Here is a 25,402-nt window from a genome sequence, read left to right on the forward strand (position 1 = left end):
GGTGCCCATAGATATAATTTGTATGTTTTATTTTTTTTTTCTTTTTTTTTTTTTTTTTTGTTTTTTTTTGTTTTTGTTTGTTTGTTTGTTTTAAGCTCATTCAAATTTGTTCTATGTTTATAGATCAGTGAAAGAGGATTTTGGGGGAAAACTGGATAAAACCATAACAGTATTGGCATTTTGTCAGGAGTATAGTATGATAAGGAGGGCTGTGAAACGAATCAGATTTGTTTAAAATCACACATGATAGTTCAGATATGTGAATAATAGGATATTAATCCAAATTTTGCTTTATATTACTTCCTAGAATTGAGTCTTAGTGGGATTGAAAATGAATACTTTCTTATAGATCCAAAGATTAATGATAGATTATACTACTTAAATAATTTCTCTGTCTCTCTGTCTCTGTCTCTGTCTCTGTCTCTGTCTCTGTCTCTCTCTCTCTCTCTCTCTCTCTCTGTGTAAAACTTTAATCAATATTTTGCCTGTTTGGTAGCTGATTTCTCCCATCAGTTAAAGACTCTTGATACTAAATCACCTAATTACTGCCACAATACATAGTCTAAATTTTTGCTTATTTATATATATTTAAATTACAAAACACTGTAAAGCAAAACTAAACCATAGCAAAATTCTAATACTTAGTGGAAATTTAGCTGATATTGGTTTTTTGGTCTTAATTTCAACATTATTTACAAAATCTTGGGCAAGTCAGTTAATCACTCTGAGGCTGCTTATTGTTATTCTTAGTGTCTATTTTGATCTTGTAGAGCTAAAGTCAGTGGAACGTAAGGGTACAGTTGACTGTTGTATTTTGTGAACCATATAATACTACATTGAAAAGTAGGGATTATTATCTTGATCAGAAATGCCTGGGACCAGATTATGTTTCAAATTTAAGAATTTTTCAGATTTTGGCATGTTCCTATAGACTTTACTGTTTGAACATATCTAGTCTGAAAATTCAAAATCGGAAATACTCCTAAATCCAACCCTTTTTGATTTGCTGCCATGATGATTTAAAACATTCTGGATTTTGGAGTAGTTTTGGGTTTTGCATTGAGAATATACCAAATGAAGAGACCATTTACGAAAACAATATACTGAAGAATAGTTCATAAAAGTTTTCCTGTGATAATTATTCTTCTAATTTTATATTGACTACTGATTTAAAGCTTTGAAGATTATGACTTGAACAATGAATTGGGTTTATGCTAGTGTTCTAACTAAAGGTTTGTTTAATTTATTAGAATTATTAAGCCTACGTTCAGATCAAGTTAGCAGCTAGACTGGTGTGACAACCTGTTTTTAATCAGTGACTCAAAGCTGTTATCACCCTGATGTCACCGAATGGCCACAGCTTGTAAAAGGTAATTTTGAATGTTATTTTACAGTCTTAGAAAGGCTGTCATTGTAAAATGAATTATGTGCTATAAAAATGACAAATATGCAGAGGTAGCAGGAATATTGCTAAGAATAAAAGACCTAAGAACGGAGCCATTTCTTCATTTAACCTCCTTTCTCAGATATTTATTATAGTACATTTCTTACTTACCCTTCAGTTCATGAAAATAAGTAATCATCAAAGACCTGTTTTTCTGTATAGATTAATAAGAAAATATGTTTTAAGAATTTTGAAGATTACAGTATGGACATTTTAAGAGATGTGGAAAATATCTTAAGTATTTTTAATATTTTATGTGGCAGGAGTTTCAGTGCTTCTCTAGAAATGTTGCAACTTTAGTAAAACTAGTGTACTTTTTCTCCTAGAGAGTTACGGTGGAGTTAAAAGTGCACCTTTACCTCCTTAAAAGGATGGATTTACTATTACTAGGTCATGTTCCAGTGTTCAGATTACTTGTTTTGTGATTACATTTTCTGTCTTTAAAGTTAATACCTAAAATTGATACTTTTAAAAGACTTTTTCCTCACCATTGTTACCAGGTATGTTTCAGGTTTCAAATTTCATTCATTCATTTATTAATATTCTGGCAAACTTTAGGATAACTTGGGTCAGTCTTGGGTTGGTAGTGGATTTTTTTATTAACTTTTAGTTGGTTCTATATTTTGAATTTGGTAAAATTAGGAGCATGTCCTGAATTCTTATTTCAAATGTATTGTCAGCAAAAAACAGCAAGCATTTTAGGCACAAAGAACAGTTTTATAACTATTAGTAGGTGTTACATATACTTTGTGGTTTGTAAAAACCACAGTTACTTTGAAAGTTACTTTGAAAGTTAACTTTAGTTTTAGGATATATTTTGGTAACTTAATTAGAATATTATTAAAATTGTCTGTGCATAGACATTCAGATGTACACAATGATCAAAAACATGCTTTTGTTGTATTTATATATTTTTCTCTTGACTAAAATAAAACTGTTTGAATGGGAGCATTTAAGAATAATAATTTTTTTGGATTATTTTTACTCTGATCTTTCTGGGGTTTCTTAAATTTTTAGTTTGGCTAAATGGTGCTTATAACTTACCCTAATATTTGTAAATATTAAATAGAAGTCTAGTATATTTACAATACTTGGTTGGCATTATGTTACTGGCATTCACATACTCTGTAGCAATCAGAAATTGAGAAAATAGCTGTAGTTGGCCATTTGACAATAAGTTTGTTCTATATTTCATTTTAGGGTCTTGAAACTGCAGCAGTTCTATAATATTCTCTTGAGATACAGTTCTTTTTTCTCTTATCTTACATTTTCTTATATAAAATATTTTTCTCTCATCATTCTCAACCTTCTCTAAGTTTTTCTTTTCCTGTACATTTAGAATACTTTGCTTCCTACCTGTTTAGAGACTTCTAATTTGGCTTCCTCATTGCTTACAGGTTTTTGTTGTTGTTTTGCAAGTCAGCTTTATCTCACAGTCTTCATAATATATAAGATGTTGGAAAGACACATTCCAAAATGAGTTAGCTAGTGCATGGGCTACCATCATGTTTTAACTCTTCTAGCCATTTTATATGAGATATAAGTTTGGAAACAATCTTGGTAGTTTCTTAAGGCTGGTGGAGATCATTATTTCTGAGATATTTGCTTGTTTCCTGGGGGAAGAGGGTGGAGAATATTTTTATTTGATATCACTCCTAATCTACAATTTTCAGTTCTTATGTAATTTTGTGATAAACAGAAAATATAAATAAACTACTAAGAAAATCTAAACTGTCTGAGCTTTTGGGGTCTGTTTTTAATCGTACCTTTTTTCCTTTTTCTCTGTGTATGCGTTACTGACTTGGAATCTAAATGAATTACAATGAGTATTATTTTGAAAGTCTAGCAAAGAAGTGAAATTTCTTTGACACTAAAGCAATGAATACATTAATTTTTAAGATTTTTTTTGTTGTTGTTGTTGTTTTTTATTTTTTAAGACGGGTTTCTCTCTGTGTAGTCCTGGAACTCACTCTGTAGACCAGACTGGCTTCAAACTCAGAAATCCGATGCCTCTGCCTTCCAACTGCTAGGATTAAAGGCGTGCGCCACCACTGCCCGACTAAAAGTTTTAAATTTTCTGTGTGTGAGTTTTACTTTCAGGTATATATGTGTGTACCAGATGCACATGTGCACCTGATACTCACAGAGTCCAGAAGAGGGCATCAGTCCTGGAACTAGAGTTTGCGATGGTTGTGAGCAGCTGTGTTGGGTGCTAAGAGGCAATCCTTGATTTCTCTGGGAGCAGTAAGTGCTCTTAACTAGTGAGCCTCTTCTTCATCCCCTAACTTAAGGATCATTGCTTAAAAAAAATCTTCCATAACCATGAGCCACAACCAGCCTTTTATAAACTTTTTGTTTAAGTTGAATGTCTGAAGTCAGTGATAAATTTACAAATCAAGTCTTTAACTTGAAAGACCAAAAAAAGTCAGTAAATTCACAGATTGTCTTTGTATACAAATTTGAAAATTTAAATTATTCTTTTCTTTCTTAACCTATTTTGGAAATTTAAAGCATTAGAAATAGGTATTAAAATAAATTCACCTTAGAACACTGATTGTCTCACAGTAAAGATATATAGGGTAACAGATTTTTTTCTTTTTGGGAGGCAGTGTCTCACTATGTAGAACAGGCTGTCCTCATGCTAAATCCTGGTTTAGCATTCTGATGACAGGAATTATAGGAAAGTATTGCTGTGTGCATCACTGGAATTTGTTCTTTAACCAGATGTTCAGAATAGGGAAATTGGCTTATATTCCACCCAATAAAAGTGGGATACTCTTTGGTGTTTTATATGCATTTCTATATTAGCTAATATATTAAAAATAAAGAAAATAACCAGCAGATATTAAAACTAAAACTAGCCTACAATTATCTAGCAAACATAATACTCCATATACACGCTGACGGCAGATAGTGCTTTTTAGGGAAATCTAATTTCCTTATAGAACCACAGGAATTATGATTAGAATGGTGCATATCATTTAATTATCTTAAAGATTTATGAACACTGTTATATTTGAGTTTAAATTGTCTACTGCAGAAATTGGCAGACATTTTTCAAGGGATTTTTTTTTGTTGTAATGTTTTAGGTTTTGAGGGAAATATAGTTTTTCTTGCAAGTAATTACCCTTGCTTTTTCTGAATACACAGACAGTGTATAAATGAATACAAATCTCTCAGTATAATATCACTTCAAAATAAAGGTGATTATCCCACACCTTAGTGTTTGCTCAGGTTACAGTTTGCAAACACTTCATTTAATTTCAAGACTATGAATACCACAATCCAACTTAATAGAAAGTAACAGTTTTGTTTTTTAATACGTGTTTGACATTGTAAATAATTATGGCTTATACTAATTTGATATCTAAATATAATGATTTTAATTTTCTTTTTAAACATTGAGGTTTCTAAAATTTGTTGTTAAATGTGTTGCTGATCTGCTTACTTTTTTAAAACTTTTTTTCTTAGTTTTAAATCTTTTAAAGCACCCTTTCATTGGAATTTAAGTCTTGCTTTCCAGTTTATCTTCCTTACTTATATTTCTATACCTTTTTTTGGAATTCACTAATATTTGTCTTTAATTACATTTTACAGATCACCAGGAGAATCCCAGTCTGAGGACATTGAAGCTAGCCGAATGTAAGTATAACTTGGTTCAGGTTATTTTGTGTTTTAAGTTGCCCTACACTGTTTTATTTGAAAATACCTTTCAGGCTTAAAATAAAAAAAGGTAAAATTGAATTAAAAAAAGAGAAAGAAGGAACAACTTTAAACTGTATCTAGAGTTTGGAACATGTCTACTTATATATCCCCTAACCAAATACTTCCAAACCTCTGCAAAAAATTAGATGTCTAATGGTAAGTAGATAATTATATACATTATTCTGAATTTTTAATGTTTTTTGTGCCCTTGGCAGTTGTTGATAAGTAGGGGAATTAGAGGAAGATTCAACCATCTATGTGCCTGCTATTAATTTATAATTCCTGAAGCCAAGATTGTTTAAATATGTCCTCTGTTCTAAATATTGATCATCAGGTGCCATGTTTTGGGTATAAAGATGCTTGAGGCTTATATCTCAATGCTTCAGAAAGAGCAGAATCAGATTTTTTAATTATTGAGATAGGATTATACTTGGTATGCAGTGGGAATACAGAGGAGTACCAAATTATGCAAAAGAAATCTAGTGCGTAGTAGGAAAATTGGTATAACTGAGTAAAACTAGGTTGAATCCTGAAATGTTACTGGGGATTAAGCAGTTGGATATTTGAACAGTGTTCTAGGCCAAGTCATTGCCAAGGTTCTGAAGCAAGACACTTGAGTGTAGGGAAAAGTAGGATATTGAGAATCTTTTCAAAATTTGACAATGAGGAATGAAAAATGAAAATAAGAATAACTAGAAGGAATTAAGCAGGGGACTGTGGCAAAGACTTGGTGAATATAACACTTGCTATGTAAGTATTAAGAAGACTGGAGTAAGAGGCAAGCTGGCTGCTAGGTTAGCGTAATTGACAAGCTTTGAGAATAGTGAAAACAAGCCTCTGACTTCTAAACACACCTCTCTACATGTATAAATCTACCTACACCATCTATGCTAATGCACACACATATGCATTCTTGTCTTAAGAAATGAGGAGGAAGTAAAGATAAATGTATATAGCTATGTTTAAGGTGTGGTTGAAAATGTGCAGGTTTTTCTTACTAAAAGCAGATTACATCCCTTTAAATGCTTAAGTACATTGTGAAGTCTAAGAAACAACTATGAATTATCCTTTACATTTTTGAGACCATGTAACTTTTCTGATAACTTTAAAACACTTATAAAATGTATAAAATTTACTCCTTATTGTTTTAAAGTATATGAGCCAGTGGTATTGTAAATATTAATATGTTTGAGCATTCGTCATCAGAACTGTTTGCATTTTGCCCTTCTGAAACTTTGTATGCATTAAATAGTGACCTGTGTCTTCCACTGTGGCTGGCAATTAAAACTCTACTTTTTGTCTGTGGGTTTGGTGCTTCTAACTATCTCAAGTAAGTGTAGTCACACAGTTTTTGTTTTGATGATTGGCTTATTTTATATAACACAGTGTCCTCGAAGTTTATGTGTAGCATATACTAGAACTTCCTCTTTTTTTTTTTTTTTTTTTAGGCTGAATAACACTCGCTTGCTTGTATATGCTATATTCTGCTCATTTGTTAATGGGTTAATCCTGTGCTTTAGCTATTGTGAATAATGTTGTGATTAGCATGGGTCTAATCTTTTGTCAAATTCTTTTGGTCCTATAGAATATCATGGTAATTGTATTTTTAATATTTTGAGAATATATCATGTTGTTTTAAACAATAGCTATACCATTTTACTTACATTTCTTAGAATAAAAGCTTTATACATTTTTTTTTTTTACAACTTGACACGTATATTAAAATTTCTTTGGGGAACAGTAGTCATCCTAATGGATGTGAGGTTGTATTTTGTTGTAGTTTAGTAGCCAAGTAACTTGTTGTTGTTTAAAAGAAAACTTGTTTATTTTGTATACTTAGATAGCTGCAGGTATAGTAGAAACTAAAGAACTGCCTTCCCCATGTACCTTTTTCCTCCTCCCCATCGAGATAGGGTTTCTCTGTTTAACCCTGGCTCTGGCTGTCCTGAAACTGGCTCTGTAGACCAAGTTGGCCTCAAACTCAGAGATTGGCCTGCCTCTGCCTCCTGAGCGCTGAGATTAAAGTGTGTGCTACCACCTCCTTGCTCCCCATGTCCTTTTTTTTTCCTTTTCTTTTTGAAAAAGGTTTAATGATGTTTTGTGGAACACTATAGTTATAATTGAGTTGAGATTGAGTGTACTGAAAACTTACTAAGATATGAAGGGTTTTAAAGAAACAGACCAAATGTTGGAAAGTTTCATGCACTGAATGGCCTGCTTAGTTTAGAAACCTCATAGTGCTTGCAGTTAGACTGTACCAGTAGTCCCTAATAGATAATATTTTAGATTGAATATTAGCAGAATGGGTAGGACAAACCATTAATAGTGGTTCATGTATAACACTTTTAGCATTAGAGCATTTTAAATTTACATGCTATTATTGATGGCCAGGGTTGAGAATGTTGTGTCAACAGAAGATGGAAAATCAGGAATTAAGTCTTTTGTCACATAAAGCCCAGAACCTAATGATATCACTGATGAAATTCACTAAACCTTGAAGAATTAATACTAATATTTTCCAAGGTCAGCCAAAAACATTGAAGGTTTCCAAACTTTTTATAAGTCAAGTCATTACTCTCATATGAAAACAAAAGTCTAGTACTATAGGCTAGTAACAAAAGTTCTTCAGAAAGGAATAACAAACTTCATTAAACAATACATAATTATTATTCATTATAACTAAGTGGAATTTATTTTAGCCCAGTATGGTGGTGTTGCATGCCTTTAATCTTTAATCCCTTGGGAGGCAGAGACAGTCAGGAGGAAGTTCTAGGACACCCAAAGCTACATCGAGAAACACTGTCTTGAAATCCACAAAAGAAACAACATCAGCTAAAATCAAAACCCAAGTCTGCCTAACTACAAGGGCCATATTGCCTTACTCTCTGACTCAAGCATTCTTGAGGCTGCAAGGTGGCTCAGCTATTAAGAGCACTGACCACTCTTGCAGAAGAAAAAAAACCAGTATGTTAAATAGGACAAAGTTGTATTCTTAGTTAATATCCTTTATTATCAGCTAATATATTAAAACAGGAAAAGCTTTTTAATTAGTGTTTGTAAATTTTGTTTTAAAAACATGACTACAAAGTAGACTAATGGGATTATACAAAACAATAGCTTTCTACACAAGGAAAGATATAGTTAACAGATAAGCCCCCTATGGAATGAATGAAAGCATTCACATGCTGAATAGTTAATTTATGAAATGTGTAATTCAGACAGCTCATTGAAGAAGTGGATAGGGGACCTAAATAGGTGCTTCTGAACAAGTAGTTCTGGTAGGAAGATAGCTCAGTAGGTAAAGTGCTTGCCTAAAAAGCATAAGGACCTGATTTGATAACTTTCATAACAACATAAAAATGCAGTGTGTGGTAGTGTACACATAAAATTCCGGTGCTGGGGAGGAAGATACAGGAGGATCCATGGGGCTAATCTAATTGGTAAGCTCTATGCTGGTGAAAGAATGTAGAACTGGACTACAGTCCAGAGGATGACAAGTAAGGTGTTGAAGACCAGACAGGGGAAAAAAGGAGTACAAATGGCAAAGTGGTTAAATGAGTTTTTAAAAATTATTTTGATATTATAATATTTTTCCTTCCCCTCTGTTTTCTGCAGAATCTCACATATTTCAATTCTTGCTCTTTTTCTGTGTTGAGGAAAAACCTATTTATTTATTTTTGTTTTTTGAGACAAGTTTTTCTCTGTGTAGCCTGAGTGTCCTGGAACTTGCTCTGTAGACAAGGCTGACTTCAAACTCAGACATTCTCCTGTTTCTGTTTTCTGAGTGAGAGATTAAAGGTGTTGTACCACCATGACCAGCATCAAATTCATGAGAAAAAAAAATTCTTTACCTTTCTAATCATCTAAGAAATGAAACAACAGTGAGATGCCACCTCCTACCTGCTAGAATATATGAATGTTCATGTTGGTGAGGTTGTAAGCAAACAGAAATCTTGCACACAGTTGTTTGGAATGTAAATTAGATCGATTATGGAAAATAATAGGTTCCTAAAAATTGCCATGACCTAGCAATTGTATTCTAGAAATATATAGTGTGTTATAAGAGATACCTGCAGTTTAATTTTGATTGCAGCATTAATTAAACAAAATGCAGAAATAAACCAGTGTTTGTCAGTGGCTAAATAAATAAAAATTGACATATATGATGATGCAATTTTTCGCCATTAAAATTGTTTTTCTGAAATCTTATGTCTGTGACAACATGGATGGAAATGATGCTCTATATTTTCAATGAAATAAATCAGCACAAAAACAGGTAGTGCATCATCTTACTGTACATAGACTGTAAAAACATTCTAAAAAGTGTTTGTTACTTAGAGTAGAATAAATGATAGACATAAAACAAAAAATGGAAAATGAATAGAATGTAGTTCAGGACCAAAATTGTACAGTATGGTGACTTCTTTCTGTATTTTTTCTTGAATATCACTAAAAGTCAACTATTAAGTATTCGTGCAAAAGTGCTATGTTAGAATTTATAAACTCATTTGACGCACCACTTTTGCAGATGATAATATATGTAGTTCTTATTTGTCAATGAAAATAAAAACTTTGGAAAAACAGCGGTGTCTTCATATATTAAAATTATTATTGCATGAGTGAGTGTTTTTAACAGATCAATAACATTTTAATAATCCTACATATGGTGTTTATTATACTTAAGATAAAGGAGTTATGGTTGGAAATAAAGAGACTGTTAAGTTCTCTTATTAAGAAATACAAATAATTTTGGAGACTCTTAATACTGGTATATAACATGCACATTGACATTGATGTGGTTTAGTCCATGAGTTTAATAGAAGAAGAAAAAAACCCAGAAGGTACTTAGGTGGATTATATGAAATTTTCATATTATGAATTTGTGCATATAGAAGTATTGAGAATTTTGATATTTGGCTGGGTACGTTTGCTTGCTCCACTTCTGTACTCCCGGTACTTGGGAGCTTATTCAGGGACAGCTTTGCCTGTACAGTAAGGCAAGTCAAAGTTACATGAGACCATGGCTTTAAACAAACAAACAAACAAACAAACAAACAAACAAACAAACAAACACAAAAAGCAGCTAAAGGCAGGGCCTAAAGAGTTGGCTCAGTGTCCTGCTTTCCAACTATGTGGACTAGATTTTCAGAACCTATGTAAAAAGTGAGGCATGGCCTTTCATCCCAGCCTTGGTTTAGGGGCAGGAATGGAATGGTGATTGAAATGTGTTCATTCAGTCTAGATAATTCAGCAAGTGTCAGGTTTAGGGAGAGAGACCACGTCTTAAAAAAATTGTGTGAGGAGCATTAGAAAATTATGACCGCCTTTGATTTCTGGTCTCCAAATGCACGTGCATGGGCATGCATGCCTCCATGTATGTGTGCACAACAAATGTATACACCACCCCCCAAAAAAGCCAGAAATCGATTCATCCAAAATAGAACTGTTATTTGTATGCTATTGATCCCTTGAAATCTGATAGACATTTGCATCTTATTTAGTAGGAGTTTATTTTTAACCAAATTCTAGAAAGCATCCTTAGTTTCTCGTTGTGTCACATATTGGAACTGTTTGCAAACAGAAACTTAGGGGAGTAAAGGGTTTATTTCAGCTTACATGTTATAGGCCATCATTCAAAGTAGTCAGGGCAGGAACTTTATACTGTTGCTGACTCAATTTTCAGACCTAAGCATTGCTAACACCACTTACTTACAGTCCAAAACCACCTGCCTAGGGAATGCTATTGTCCACAGTAGACTGGTCCCTCTTATATCAATCAAGACCTTGCCCTTTCCCCCAGTCACACCCATGGGCCAGTTTAATCTAGGAAGTCCCTCAATTGAGATTCCCTTAGGTCACACTACACATTAGACTGTCAAATTCACAACTAAAGTTACCTTGAATACTTAGCAAAGTATATAAGGAATAGTCAGTTAATGCTTGCTTACTATGTGTTAGTGAAAATTCATTAAATGTATGAAAAATATTTGTCTCAGAAATATATTGTGGTATCAGTTTATTTCTAAATAACTATTACATATTCTCAGCCTGTGATTATGAGGGATAATACATAACATCTTTAGAATTTGCCATTTGACCAGTCACTTTGCCTTGTTGATCCTTGAATGTTTTTTTCAGAGTTTTTTTTATTAGAGCTGAACCTTTTTATCAGGGTGACTTCTGGTTATAAGATCTGATGCTTTTAAGTTTCTGTGTGAAACTAAACTATAATTATAGGTGGTTCTATTTTCAAAATTTTCTGGGTTTTTTGAGCATACTCTTGGTCAGATTGAACCTTTGAAGGTTCTTTAACCTAAGGTTAGCCTTCTAATATGGAGAAGAAATTTATATAATCTGATAAGTTTTTCGTCAAAGTCAAATAACTAGAGAAATACCAATAAAAGAAGTAAGCAATAACAAAAGAGAAATTAGAGATTATTGAGTCTGTAATTGGGTATTTTGGAAGATACAAGGATAAGTTATTGGGTCATGCTTTCACTATGTATAGTTAGTGTGGAATAGTGGAGTCAGTGATTGCTATTGGACCACAGAAATGATACAGAAACTTTGGGAATGAGCTGTGATAAATAAGGACCATAGTGTTCTCAGCAGCAAAATAACTACAGGCAAGTCCACTAGACTGTGCATAGACTCAGTATTAGTGGAATGCAGAGATAAGGTAATGAGAGAGAGAGAGAGAGAGATGAAACATATAATTAAAAGTAGAAAGGCATAGTTGATCATTGAAGACCATGATGTCGAAGTTGGTTATAAGTTGAATATCTCCTGATTACTTTTCTCGTCAGATAGTCTGCATAGCATTGTCACGTTGTACAGATCCTAGTTAGTAGAGATCAAGCTTCAAGGTGAGTTTTTGCTTAATTTTTCCATTTCTTTACTAAAGTATGTTATATCTTCGGTAGTAGTGTCTTACTGTCAAGTTCTGGAGAGTAACCAAAAACTATGGAAATAAATAGCCAACACTGGAAGAGAGTGATCACTGGGATGTCACTGGTCAACAATTCAAAGAGGTTGAAGTTTATTTATTTATTTATTTTACAAAATTCTTTTTTCCTTTAAAAAAATCTTGAAAATTTCATCTAGTCTCAAAATGAATATAATCACTTCCTCAACTCCTCTTCTTACAGCCCTCTCAATTCTTCCATTATTTTAAGATTATACTTTTTCAAACTTTTTTTCCTTTATTCTCCATTGAGTCTAGTTTTGTGTTGTCAATCTAGTCTTGGAATTGGGGCCTGCTGTAGCGTGTAGTCAGATTACCAGGAGTTCATAAGACACTTGTGGTAGGATGACATCTCTATCCCCCTCCCCCCATGCTGGGGTTTTGGCTGGCTGTAGCTTGGGTGTATTATCGTAATGGCTTATCATAAGTTCATATATGCATCTAGTCTCTTGCCTCTTGGAAAAGACTGTTTCCTTGAAGTTATTTACCACCTGTGAGTGACGATCTTTCCAGCTCTTTGGGGTGAGATAAATGTCTGATTTGTGATTGAGCACTTAACACTTTTTTTTTCTTGCCATGCTTACCAGTTTTGGAATAGGATCATCTCTGTTACTTGCCATATGTTATGGAGCAAAGCTTCTCTAGTGAAAGCTAAAATAATGGGCTTTTCTCTGGATATAGCAATAAATCATTAGGAGTCATTTTAATATTATGTGCGTTTAACAGAGTAGTGGTATGGGTTCTACCCTAGGGCCTATTACCTTATCTATTCATAGGTTCTTGGCTCCTTTAATAGTATGGCCTCCACCTTATAGACTAGACCTTTAATGCAATCATATAGTGGCTAGTTACTCCTAAAGCACCTATGCCATTTTTAGTAATCCTATCTTGTCAGGCCACTTTTAGCCTTCAGGGTTCATAACTGGATGAGATTGAGGCCTTTATTCTCAAGAGAGTTTATATAGCACTTGCCAGCACAGTGGATTATAGCCAGTTGTGATAAAATTTGCCAGTGTGTACCAGCATGATGTCTCCATGCTCTGTGGTTCAAGGATGTGGTTGATGTCTATAGCAATCCGATCTTACCATCAAGAAGTTTTCACTTCGATTTCATTAATTGAAGTGTCTGTTTTTATGTCAGCACCATGCTGTTTTTAATTACTAAAGCTTTGTAGTATAACTTAAAATCATAGATGATGATACTGATAGCATTTCTTTTACTATTCAGGATTGTTTTTCTGTCATGTGTATTATGAAATAAATTTTAGTGTTTCTTACTTTCTTTTTATGAAAAATCAAGCTATGATTTTGATGGGGATTATATTGAGTCTGTAAATTGTTTTAGGTAGAATGACTATTTTTACAACAATCTGAACATGGGTGGTTTTTTTCACCTTCTGGTTGCTTTTTCAACATATTTTCTTTAATTTTTTAAAATTTAATTATACAACTTTTGTACTTCCTTAGTTTGATTTATTCAATTTTTGAGGTTATTGTGACTGGGATGGTTTCCCTAATTTCTTTGTCTTTGTGTTTATTATTTGTACAAAGAGAGACTACTGAGCTTTGTGTCTTCATTTTGTATTCTGTTACTTTGCTGAGTGTTTATCAACTGTTAGGAGTTTTCTGTTTTCTTTAGTTCCTTCACTTACAGTATTTCTCTCGTCAACATAATAACAAGCACAGACCCAGAATGTGCTTGTCTTGTTCCTAATTTTAGTAAGGATGCTCTGAGGGTTTTTTTCATTTGTTATTTAACATGTTTGCCAGGAATTTCTTCTGTTTTTCCTTTATTATGTTGAGATATCCTCTGTGTCCTACGGTTCTCAGGATTGTGTTACTTGATTCACCTACGTGTTTCTGCAGTTCTCATTCACCCATTTGTTTATATTGTCTTTGAGTTCCTTCAACAGGGATTTGCTGTTTGAAGACATTTTCTTGTGCATCATTTATGGTGCTTTTCTCAGAGATGAATAAACTGTGGGTGTTAGTTTCTAGAGTAGATATTGTCTTTGTGTAGCCCTGACTCTGCTTGAACTAGCTCTGTAGACCAGGCAGGCTTTGAGCTCACAGAGATCACCTGTTCAGTAATGTGTTATTTAGTTTCCATGGTTTCTCTAATATCTTTTGCTGTTAATATCTAATTTTATTACATTGTAGTCTATACAAAGAAGTGTGGTATTACAGTATCATATATTATGACTTTTTCAGTGTCTTGATAGGTAGTTGATTTTTGTAGAAAATTCCATAGGCTGAGAAGAATGTGTATTAGTATATAGGTGGAATGTTGTACAAATATCTATTACATTCATTTGATTTAACTCCAGAGTTTCTGTTTAATTTTTGTCCAGATGATCTGTCTGCTGAAGAGAGTTGGGTAGCGAAGTCACCCACTATCAGTCACTGTTGTGACTGACACGTGGTTTTAGATCTAATAGCATTTCTCCTATGAAATTGTGTGCCTCTGTGTTGCTTATGTGTCTAAAATTGTAACATCCACCTGGTAGATTTTTCCTCTAATTTTCTTTATTTTGTGTCTTTGGAGAAGGGATTAAGACCATTTACAATCAGAGTTCTTGAAAGATGTGTGTGTTTTCTGTTTATCATGGGAAATTTCTATTTGTCTTTGAATTTTTCTGTAAGGTTTTACAAGTGTAATGCTTTGTGTTACCAGTTAAGATCTTTCAGGATCCAGGCTAGCTGTTTTCAGCCTGAGAGTCATAACTGCCACAGGGGTTGCGTATCAGATATCCTGCATATCAGATATTTACATTATGATTCATTATAGTAGCAATAGTTACGAAGTACCAATGAAATAATCTTTTGGTTGGGAGTCATCACAACATGAGGAACTGTATTAAAGGGTCACAGCATTAGGAAGGTTAAGGATCACTGATCCAGACACTTCATGCTTTAAAGTCTTTTGTTGAATAGATATTAATTTTGATGAGCCTGCTTTATGAGTGATGTCACTTTTTTCTTGTATCCTTCAGTACCCTTTAGTCTGTGTTTTATTTATTTATTTATTTTTTAAACTATAATATGTTGGGTAGAATTTATTTACTGGCCTTTTGTATTGTGTTTTTCTAGGCTTTTTTCCACACATCTCTACTTGCAAATGTTCATTGCAATGAATTATTGGTCTATTGTGAGGCCTCTAGGTTCTGCCATATTGGATCCTCAACCAGGACTCCTGGATATCCTGTTGTTACCCTGTGTCATGGAGATCCTGCAGTTTTGGATGTGCAGAACTGGCAACTTCATAAGTTCCAGCAGATTATAATTGGAGTAGATGTTGGTGTAGGCCCTGGGTCTGTGCTTGGGAGGTAGTTGAGTTATTACTCAGCCAAGGTCAACTCTCAAGCACTATCCTGCTTAGCTTACCCAACGAAGCAGTATCAGCTCTTGTGCTCTCAATGTCCTTGCATCAGGCTTACCTGCAACATCACTACTATGGCCAGCTTTTCTGAGCTGTTATAGTCAATTTGCAGGACCTGTGCTCCTGAGTGATGCAGTCAGTAAGGGAAAGGGCCAGATCTGCCTGCTGTAGGTAGTGAGAGGAGGGTAGAAGGAGGCATCTCTCCCTACCCCATGACATCCCACCTCAGATGTGGGGCTAAAGCAGATCTCCAGTACATATGCCCTTGGGTTGGACTGTTTTATTTTTATCACAGAAGAGTTTTACAATGTTGAGGAAGAGGGCTAATTTAGTGCAGGATTGGAATATCAGTTTATTTGGCATGTGCCTTTTTGTTCTTAGACATTCTAGATACTAATTCTGTTAGATGTATAGTTTTCTGCATGAAAGATTTTCTTCCATTATTTTGGTTGTCTCTTCACTACTGATTTGCCTTTTAACTGTTGCAGTCTCATTTCTCAGTTTTTGCTATATTCATTCTTCTCTCTCTCTTTCTCTCTCTGTGTGTGTGTGTGTGTGTGTCTGTTTGTCTGTCTCTCTCTGGGTTTATGAGATCCTGGGATCTTCATAGGGTTATATAGAAAAGCCACTGGTTATGTATTCCTTTTTGCTACAAGTGTTTATCAGAGTCCTTAAGTAAAGAATGCTTTTGTGTACTTAAGAGATAATTTGTTTTTTTCTTTCCCATTTGTTTTGTTCTGGTTTTTCTTGTTTTCTCTATGACTTCAGAGTGCTACATTGAATAATATTATAGAAACTGAACACCCTTGTCACATGTCTGATATTAGAGAAAATGACTTCAGTATTTTTTTTTAATTTAACATAACAATAGTCTTAGGTTATTTTATAGCCTTTTAGTATGTTGAGGTGTGTTCTTTTCTAAGTGCTCTTACCTAGTTTGGAACTCTCAAAATAATATTTTTGTAGAATGGCTTTAGTAGTTTTCATTCCCTGTTTGGTAGAACACTTTGAGGTTTTTTGCTGTTTGTTCTTCTATAAAGAACTGGTATATTTTAGCAATGAATCTATTCTTTGCTTTTCTTTATTGGTAGGATGTACTGCTTCAATTTTGTTGCTTTCTGTATCTTTGTTTTTTTATTTCCTTTTAATATAATTTTTATAGATCATACCTGTTGAGGAATTTATAACTTTCTTCTGATACTTCATTCTTTTTAAATTGCTTTTCATATTAATTACTAAAGACCTCATGTGTTTTCAGTACTACCTTTTATTTTGTCCTCATCTTAACCTTGAATTTTATTAATTTGGTCTTGCCTTTCTTTGGTTATTTGGGCTAAGGAATTATTATTCTCTTCAAATAAAGAACTCTGTGTTTTAGAGTTCAGTACATTAATTTCTACACTGGTCTTTATTCTTTTTTTTTCCCCAGATATTAGTTTGTAGTTTGGGTTGTTCTTATTTTTCTGAGATTGTGAGGTGTATTGTTAAGTTTTTATTTGAATTCTGACTGAATTTTCTAAAGGAAGGAGTAAAACTTCACTGTTAGAGATGCCTTTCCGTATTGTAATATATTTTCCTTTCTTGATTTTTTTTTTTAACATGACAAAATAAAATACAATAAGATGAAGCAAAAACTATCATGGAAGTCTGCCTTGGTAAACAAGAGGAAAAGAGTCACAAGAGCAGGCACAAGAGTCAGAAACCTAATTCGTTCTCACACCAAGCAGTACCATACTATACTAAGCCTATACCTATTTTACATGTGTGTTTGTGTGAGCGTGCGTGTGTGCCTGTGTGTATATTATATGTATATACATATTTGTAGTATATATATACTACATATATATGTAATATATGTAATACATGTAGTGCATGTGTATATATATATATATAAAATACACACAGATACTTACAAATACATACAGACATACATGCAGACATACATACCTGGTACAGACCCACTTGTGCTTGCTGCTTCAGTTTCTGACATTTCCTATGAGACTTTCTTAGTTGACTTAGAGGGTCTTGTTCTGGTATCGTCCATCCCCTCTGGCTCTTAAAGTTTTTCCACCTTCTCTTCCAAGGGATTCTCTGCTCTCTGCTGTAAAGTATTTGATTGAGAGCTCCCATTTAAATATTCTGTTCATGTAATGTCTGCTTGTGGTTTCTCCATCTCTGTACCTGTTTCCATCTGCTGCCAGAGAAGACCTCGTTTGACAGTGACTAGATTAGGCACTGATACAATGTGTATACCAGAATATCATTAGTAATCATTTTATTGACTGTAAAATTTTTTAAGATTTAAAAAAATTTTAAAACATAAGTAGTGTTTTTGTTTTACCCTAGGTTTCTGGTTCTTAGTTATCCAAGCAGTTTTGGATATGGGTTTCTTCTCATGGAGTGGGCCTTAAGTCAAATCAGACATTGGTTGGCTACTCCCACTAGTTCTGTGCCCCTACTGCCTTAGCATATTTTATAGGAAGGACAGATTGTAGGTCAAAGGTTTTGTGGCTGGGTTGGTGTGCATATATCTCTTTTGGTAGCTTGTAGAGTACCTTCCTACACCAAAGAAGTAGAGTGTAGGGGTGAAGAGTCCATGCAGGCAGCAGCTTGGCTTCTCCATGTTCATTGGGTTGTGTGGATATTGTCCTTAGCAGTAGGACTCTACTGTTAGTTTTCAGGTAGCAACCTGTTGCTTTGAGAACACCTTAGGCTGTTTGGGAATTATTTCGTTTTCTTCTTCTTCTTCTTCTTCTTCTTCTTCTTCTTCTTCTTCTTCTTCTTCTTCTTCTTCTTCTTCTTCTTCTTCTTCTTCCTCTTCTTCTTCTTCCTCTTCTTCCTCCTCTTCCTCCTCTTCCTCCTCTTCCTCCTCTTCCTCCTCTTCCTCCTCCTCCTCCTCCTCCTCCTGTTCTTTCTTTCCTCCTCCTTCTTCTTCCTCTTCTTTTTCTCCCTCTTCTCCCTCTTCTCTCTTCTCCCTCCTCCTCCTCTTCTTCCTTCTTCCTTCTTTCTTCTTCGTCGTCGTCTTCTTCTTCTTCTTCTTCTTCTTCTTCTTCTTCTTCTTCTGTTTATTTATTTCATATAAGTGGGTACACTGTTGCTGTATTCAGACACACCAGAAGAGAGCATTGGATCCCATTACAGATGGTTGTGAGCCACCATATCGTTGCTGGGAATTGAGCTTAGGACCTCTGGAAGAGCAGTCAGTGGTCTTAACTGCTGAGCCATCTTTCCAGCCCTGTTTGGGAATATCTATGGGACCCTCTTCATTTAACTGAAGTGCAACTCATTTTGGTTGTCTGGAGACAAGAGGTGGCCGCTTAAGATTCTATATCTTCCATTACTAGACCATTTCATTAGGGTCACTTTCATACATTCAAGGACATTTCCAATGTACTAGGTTTCTACACCAACATGGAAATTCTTCCCTCCCCAATTCCAGCTGTTTCTACCACACTTTCCCTCAACCCCATCTCTCCCTCCACCTGCTCACCTCCCCACACCTGCTTACTCTGCCTATCTACTTCCAGTTGGTCTGTAAAATCTAGATCACTCTTCTAGGGAGATTCTTGGATCCCTCCTCTTTACCTAACCTCTCTGGCTCTATAGATTGTACCTTGGTTATTATTTACTTAACTGCTAATATGCTTTTATAAGTGAATACATACCATTTTTATCTGTCTAAGTCTGAGTTACTTCACTAAGGATGATTTTGCTGTTTCCTAGTGTGTTTTCTTTTCATTTGACTTATTCCTTTAAAACACTTCTGTTCTGATTTCTTCAGTTACTCTTGATTCTTAAGATTTTATTGTATTGTCTTCAGGTATTTGTGTAGCATACATAGTTTTTTTGCGTTTTAATTTTATTCTCTTATAATCTGTTAAGTACAAGAAAGTAATTTTTACTATTGTTGACTTGCCTAATGTTCAAAAATGTGGTTTATCTCTTAGAGAGTTCCATGGGCTGCCAAGGTTTATTCTGCAGAAGGTGAGATGTTTTTTAGATGTCTTGAAATAAGTTCATTTGATGTTTGGTACAGTTTAGATAAAATCAAGCTTTTATCCTTCCTTCCTTCCTTCCTTCCTTCCTTCCTTCCTTCCTTCCTTCCTTCCTTCCTTCCTTTCTTCTTTCCATTAGATAAGTTATTAATTTGGAAAGTTAAGATTATTATTGTATTTTGACTTGTTACTTTCTATATGGATATTGTACTTTCTGGTGAGAGGTTGGATTTTACAGTAGTCTGGTAGTGCTTGTTTTTATGAACTTGGGTACACCATCATTTAATGCATATATACTTATAATTAATTGTACATCCCTCATTGGTTGTTTTCTTTTTTTTAATATATTTTTTGAGATTTATTTATTATTATATGTAAATACACTGTAGCTGTCATTAGACACACCAGAAGAGGGTGTCAGATCTCATTACGAATGGTTGTGAGCCACCATGTGGTTGCTGGAATTTGAACTCAGGACCTTCAGAAGAACAGTAGGTGCTCTTAACCGCTGAACTAACTCTCCAGCCCAGTTTTCTTTTATAGTATATAGTCATATATTTATGTCACTATTCCAGTTCATTTTTGATTTCCACTCACTTTTCAGTCTCCATTTATTTTATCTTTTAGCTTCTGTTCAAGTGAAATACATTTCTTATAGACAACAAATAATTTGATCCTGCTTTTAATTCATTCTGCTAATCTGTGTCATGAATGGAACGCTAAAAACATTTATATTTTGTTGTTTCTTTCATAGTTGTGTTTTTCTTTCATTAACTTATGTAGACATAGTTGCTTCTTTCTTAATTTTTCATATATAGAATTAAGAAGTTCATTTTCCTTGAGCTCCTCTGTTTGTGTCATCTGCTGTGTGTGAGTTTCCTTTAAGTGTATACTGTAGTTTAGTGGTCACAAGTGGCTTTATGTTATGCCTACCTTGGAAAGTTTTTATATTACATTTAAAAGATAACTCTGGATATTGTAATCATTGAAAAGATTTTTGTCTTTAAAAATTTCTGGTGAAAGGTTGGATGTTACAGTGAATTTGCCTTTGTTAGTATGTTGATACTTTTATTTTCTTTGTAGTGTTAGGATTTGAGCTACAATGTGCTCAGGAGCAATTCTTTCTGTCCACGATTTATTTGGGTTTTAAACACCTTTCTGTATAGATGTTCATTTCTTTCTCGATATTTTAGAAATTTTCTGCTATTATTTCATTGACTTGGAGCTTTTTAGTTCCTTCTGCTCCATGTATTCTTTAGTTTCATTTTGATCATGTTCTAAAAGGTTTGATTGTGTTTACTTATTGTGTTGTTGTTGTGTGTCTGAATACAGATTTTTTTTCGATTCCTGTTGTTCTGTCTTGTACTTGACTTGGTCTATTATTTATAGTTTCCACTGAGATTTTTATTTATTTTATTCATTTCCATCATTCTCCCTCCCACCACCAGTCTCAATTTCTTTGCTAAACTTCTCATTGACATGTACTTCAGAATTCTTTGAACAGCATTTCAAACAGTTGACCATCTTTTTATTGGTTATTAAATGCTGATCTGAAATAACTTTGTTCCATTTATAATGTTTTGTTTGTTTTTGTGTTCTAATTTGTACACTTGTCAGTATGGATATGTTTTCCAGTTTTATTTGTAATTAGCCTTCTGTTGAGTTTTTAATCCTTAGCACTACTCAAAGGAGGAAAGAAACCTCCAACACATGCAATAAAACCAAACCATTTTCAGATATAGACTTTAAATTGATTGATGCCAGCATTTATAGCACCATTGATCATTAAAAATATGTTTAGAATAATGTAAGTAGTCAAAACTTATTTAGGATCAAATTAGAAATAGCAACTTAAGGGAAAAAAAGGGGAAAGGGGCGTAAAAAAATGGTAAGCAAGTTTAAATGAAAAGAATGTAGAATACTAAGAACAACAGGGGAATGGAACAGATGGTCAATAAGCAAAGAAAGCAAACAAAATAGATAGCAAACAAATAAATAGAATAGTAAATAAATAATAGTCTTACAAAAAATAAAGTCTAAAACAATAACAAGTAAAAGGAAGTGTATTGGAGTAATTTATTCTGCATCCCCTAATATTCCAGTCCTGTTATTGAGGCTGGTGCTGATTTGGAACCAGTCAAAGCTCAGATGTCATAGACAACTGTCTTCGGTTTGAGATTGTCAGTGTTTTTGAATACCAGTGTCTTTGCTAGCTGAACTTTGCTGTACAGGACCTAGGGGCTTTTTAATTTATTTTTTAAATTTTCACCTATTTATTTATGTATTCATTCATTCACTCATTCATTATTTCCTTCAGGGACTTTCCAGCTTTTCTGTCTTAGTTGGCTACTTGCAAGTCATAGGGTGTCTCCCAAGTATGCTTTAAATGAGGGAAGTCAAAAAAGCACTGTTTGTTCTAGAGAACTGGTCTCTATACTTTTAGATCCTGCCTGTAGTCACCACATTGCAAGGGGTATCAGACAGCTGGAATCAATTTCTCCACTGGACCTTACCTTCAGAGTTGTCAAGTACTGTAGGCAGTAAACCTCATGACAGACAGAGCCAATTTTGTAGGCTTGACACTTTATCCTCCACATTGTAGGGTTTGATCCTTGCCACAGAAGGGCTGGTTAATTGACACAGCGTCCTTCAAGCCTTGTCTACTTTGCTTGAGTTTCTCAGTCAATCAGGTCTCTACTCCATATCTACCTGACTCAGCTTTCTTCCCACCCATAGACTATGGCAAGACTTACCCTCTTTTCCTTATTTGTAATTGTTTTCATGTTTTTCAACCCCCAAGATTGTTTGTTTTCCAACAAATGTAGATTCCCTTTTCATGACACCTGACTAGTTTTCCAGAATATAGAGTTATAAACTGGATTTTTCCCTTTCCAGTGCTGACTTAGAATAAGTCAGTGTCATGACAAAACCTCCAACTAATTCTTCATGAGTACTCTTGCCTGTTCTGTGATGAAGACTATTGCAGTTTTAGTCAGTCCCATCTGTTTTACCTTATGGATGAGATATCCCTTACCACCACCACTTGGCTGGAGCCACTTGCTGCTTTTCCTTGTTGCTGCATAGTATTTTTCTCTGTTTCTCAGTTGCAGTATCTCTTTTGTGATTTCCAATATTCTCCACCTCTCTTAGAATTTGAATTTATCCTTTGATACTCTGGAAGTTTTCATTCACTTTATCACATTAGCACCGTGTAGTCTTGCATCTTATTCCAAATGTTCCTTTATCTTTTTATCTCTTTCTTATCTGATAGCTATGTCTAGATATTGTACTTCATCATTTAGGGGTGGTAAGAGTAAATATTTCTCCTCCTCCATTTCTTCTTCCTCTTCCTCCTCCTCCTTCTTTTTAAATTTATCTTATGTTTATCTGTGTTTTGCTGGGATATATTTCTGTGCACCACATGTAGCATAGTTGGTGCCCATGGAGACCAGATGAGTGTGTAACTCCTCCAGGAGTTACAGCTGACTGCACCAGTTTGTTGGTGTTGAGAATCAAATCTGGATTCCTTGGAAGAGGAGGAATCAGTGCTCTTAACTACTGAGATATCTCTATCACTGGGAGTGGTTATGCATGTTCTCAAACTGGAGTCTGTCTGAAAGCCTGTTGGCTTCACGAGATTTCTTTTAAGTAATGGGATTTTAGCAAGGACATGTGTTCTTTTTCAAATGTGTTTTGTGTATTGGTTTTGACTGTATTTAGATTTAATATGTGTATATGTGTGTGTGTGTGTGTGTGTGTATGTATGTATGTATATATATATATATATATATATATATATATATATGCATATGCATGCTATATGTGTGTAGGTGCCTGTGGTATTTAATGCTCTTAAGCTGGAGGAACAGGCAGTTTTGTGAGCCACCTGACATCATGCTAGGAATTGAACTCTGTTCCTCTGAAAAAGCAGCTAGTGCTTTTGACTAGTGAGCCATCACTCTAGTCTTCCTATCAGGTATCTGCTGTTTGTATGGCAGTGGTACTAACTCTTTCTAAACTAATAAAGGACAGGTTTCCATTTTCAAAATTCTTACTTAGGAAATATACAAGTTCTAAAACTAGCATTCACTGCAATCAGCCAATATTCACCTTCTGTCTACAGAAAGAGGAGTTAACCTATGGTTTTAGGAAAAGATCTTTTTTAAAAAAATAATATTCTTTGAAAGTTTTATATATTTATACAATATATATTGGTGGTATGCCTCCACTACACTATGTTTCCAGCTCCACTATTCAATTTCTAAATTTGTAAATGTTTACTTATTTTTCTTCTAACCATGAAACTGGGCAGGTAAAAAAAAAACAAAACAAAAAAACAGCGGTTTATTCATTTTAAAAGATAAATAATTCTATGTGAAATTTTAATTCCACAGTTCTATTTTTACAACTAGTACTTTGTTGTAAAGATGAGTAAAAGCATTTTTAGTATCCATCCATCCATCTATCTGTCTTTAAGAAAATTGCCTTATTTTATATATAATGGACTTTCAAATGGTTCCTGATACTAATTGGGTCATATTTGTACTTTCAGCCTTGTAATACATGATTTGATGACACTTCAATAGACCCTACCTTATACTGATTTTAACTGTATTATGAATATCTCTAGTGTTTGTGAAATCACATTTTTTTTCTTGACAAGTTTCTACATTAAAAATAACTTGGGGCAGGTTGTGAAATTTGTTTTACTGATTCCTCCACATAAAGTTCATAATAACTTTAAACTCAAGCTCTTCCTGCCTTAGTCTAGTATATGCTACTATTATAAGCAAAAGCCACCATTTCTTGGAGGAGAGGTGATTTTTTATAAAGGTACATCCTTTATAAAACCCCTTACAGAATAATGAGACATTTACCTATGAAAGACACTAAGCAGTGCTTAGTAGATTATGCATGAGTTAATTGTGTCTTGTGTTGTATATGTTTCTTACCTCTTTTGTCCAATCTTTGTTTTTATTCTGCTTATTTTTTTAAAAAAGACACTTTGAATAAGTCATATTCTTAGTTATCTCTTTCATGCTTCTGTTTCTTGTTTTCATGGCAACTATTTCACTGTTTTTGATTCTCATGCTGAACTACTTATGTGGGAATTCTTTATTCTTCTAGTGTATAATCTCCTTGATGCTATCTATATATAGTTATGAATATCTTATAACTTTATCATTTTTATTATGATTTACTTTCTATTCCTAAGTATTCAACTATCCAGAAATTAACTTAGGAACCAGCAAATAATGTTATTAGTGCTACTGAGAATACTGAAAATTATTTCTCCTTTTATTGTCATTTGTGGAAAACATCAATTAGTTATTAATTAATTCTTTCATATAGTTTATCCTGTCTGCATTTTCTTTTCCCTGCACTCCTCTCAGTTCTTTCCTCCTACCTTCCCTCACGCTTCAGATCCACTACCCTCTTCTTTCCCTTCATTAAAGAGCAGGCTTCCCATGGATATCAACCAAACCTGGCATAACAACAAGTTTCAATAAGATTAGGCGCACACATACCTTCACATTGAGGGTGGACAAGGCAAGCCATTAGGAGGATAAAGTTCTCAAAAGCAGGCAGGAGAGTCAGAGACATCCCTTACTTTCACTGCTAGTTGTCACACAAGGACATCAAGCTATACAAAACTATAACATATGCAGAAGACCCAGGTCAGACTCCCCAATTGTTGCTTCAGTCTCTGTTAACCCCTTATGAGCCCTGCTGAGTTCATTCTGTGGGCTATGTTTTTGTGGTGTCCTCTGGCTCCCTTCCCCTCTTCAGCAGGACTCTTCAAGGGTTTGGCTGTGGGTCCCTGCATTTGCTTCTATCAGTTTCTGTAGAATCCTTTTTAATGGCTTCTTAGAAAAGTAATAAACAAGTGGAAACTATTAGAGAGGAACACTTTC

At 34.2% G+C, this 25,402-nt stretch overlaps 1 protein-coding gene across 6 annotated transcripts in view; it reads left to right on the forward strand.

Annotated features, from left to right (window-relative positions):
- Ube3a (ubiquitin protein ligase E3A) overlaps positions 1-25,402 on the forward strand; it is a 77,581-nt gene that overhangs the window by 14,372 nt on the left and 37,807 nt on the right. For 4 of the 6 annotated variants that reach the window (XM_021166374.2, XM_029479338.1, XM_021166376.2 and 1 more), the window contains 2 exons: positions 1,251-1,370; positions 5,042-5,086. In XM_021166374.2, the coding sequence (XP_021022033.1) occupies positions 1,351-1,370; positions 5,042-5,086 (65 nt within the window). In that variant the 5' untranslated portion in view covers positions 1,251-1,350. Of the gene's footprint in view, positions 1-1,250; positions 1,371-5,041; positions 5,087-19,439; positions 19,477-25,402 lie in introns of all 6 variants that reach the window. The other 2 variants (XM_029479339.1, XM_021166378.2) reach the window with 2 other exon arrangements.

Source organism: Mus caroli, chromosome 7 (genome assembly GCF_900094665.2).
Source record: "Mus caroli chromosome 7, CAROLI_EIJ_v1.1, whole genome shotgun sequence".
Taxonomy (NCBI): domain Eukaryota; kingdom Metazoa; phylum Chordata; class Mammalia; order Rodentia; family Muridae; genus Mus; species Mus caroli.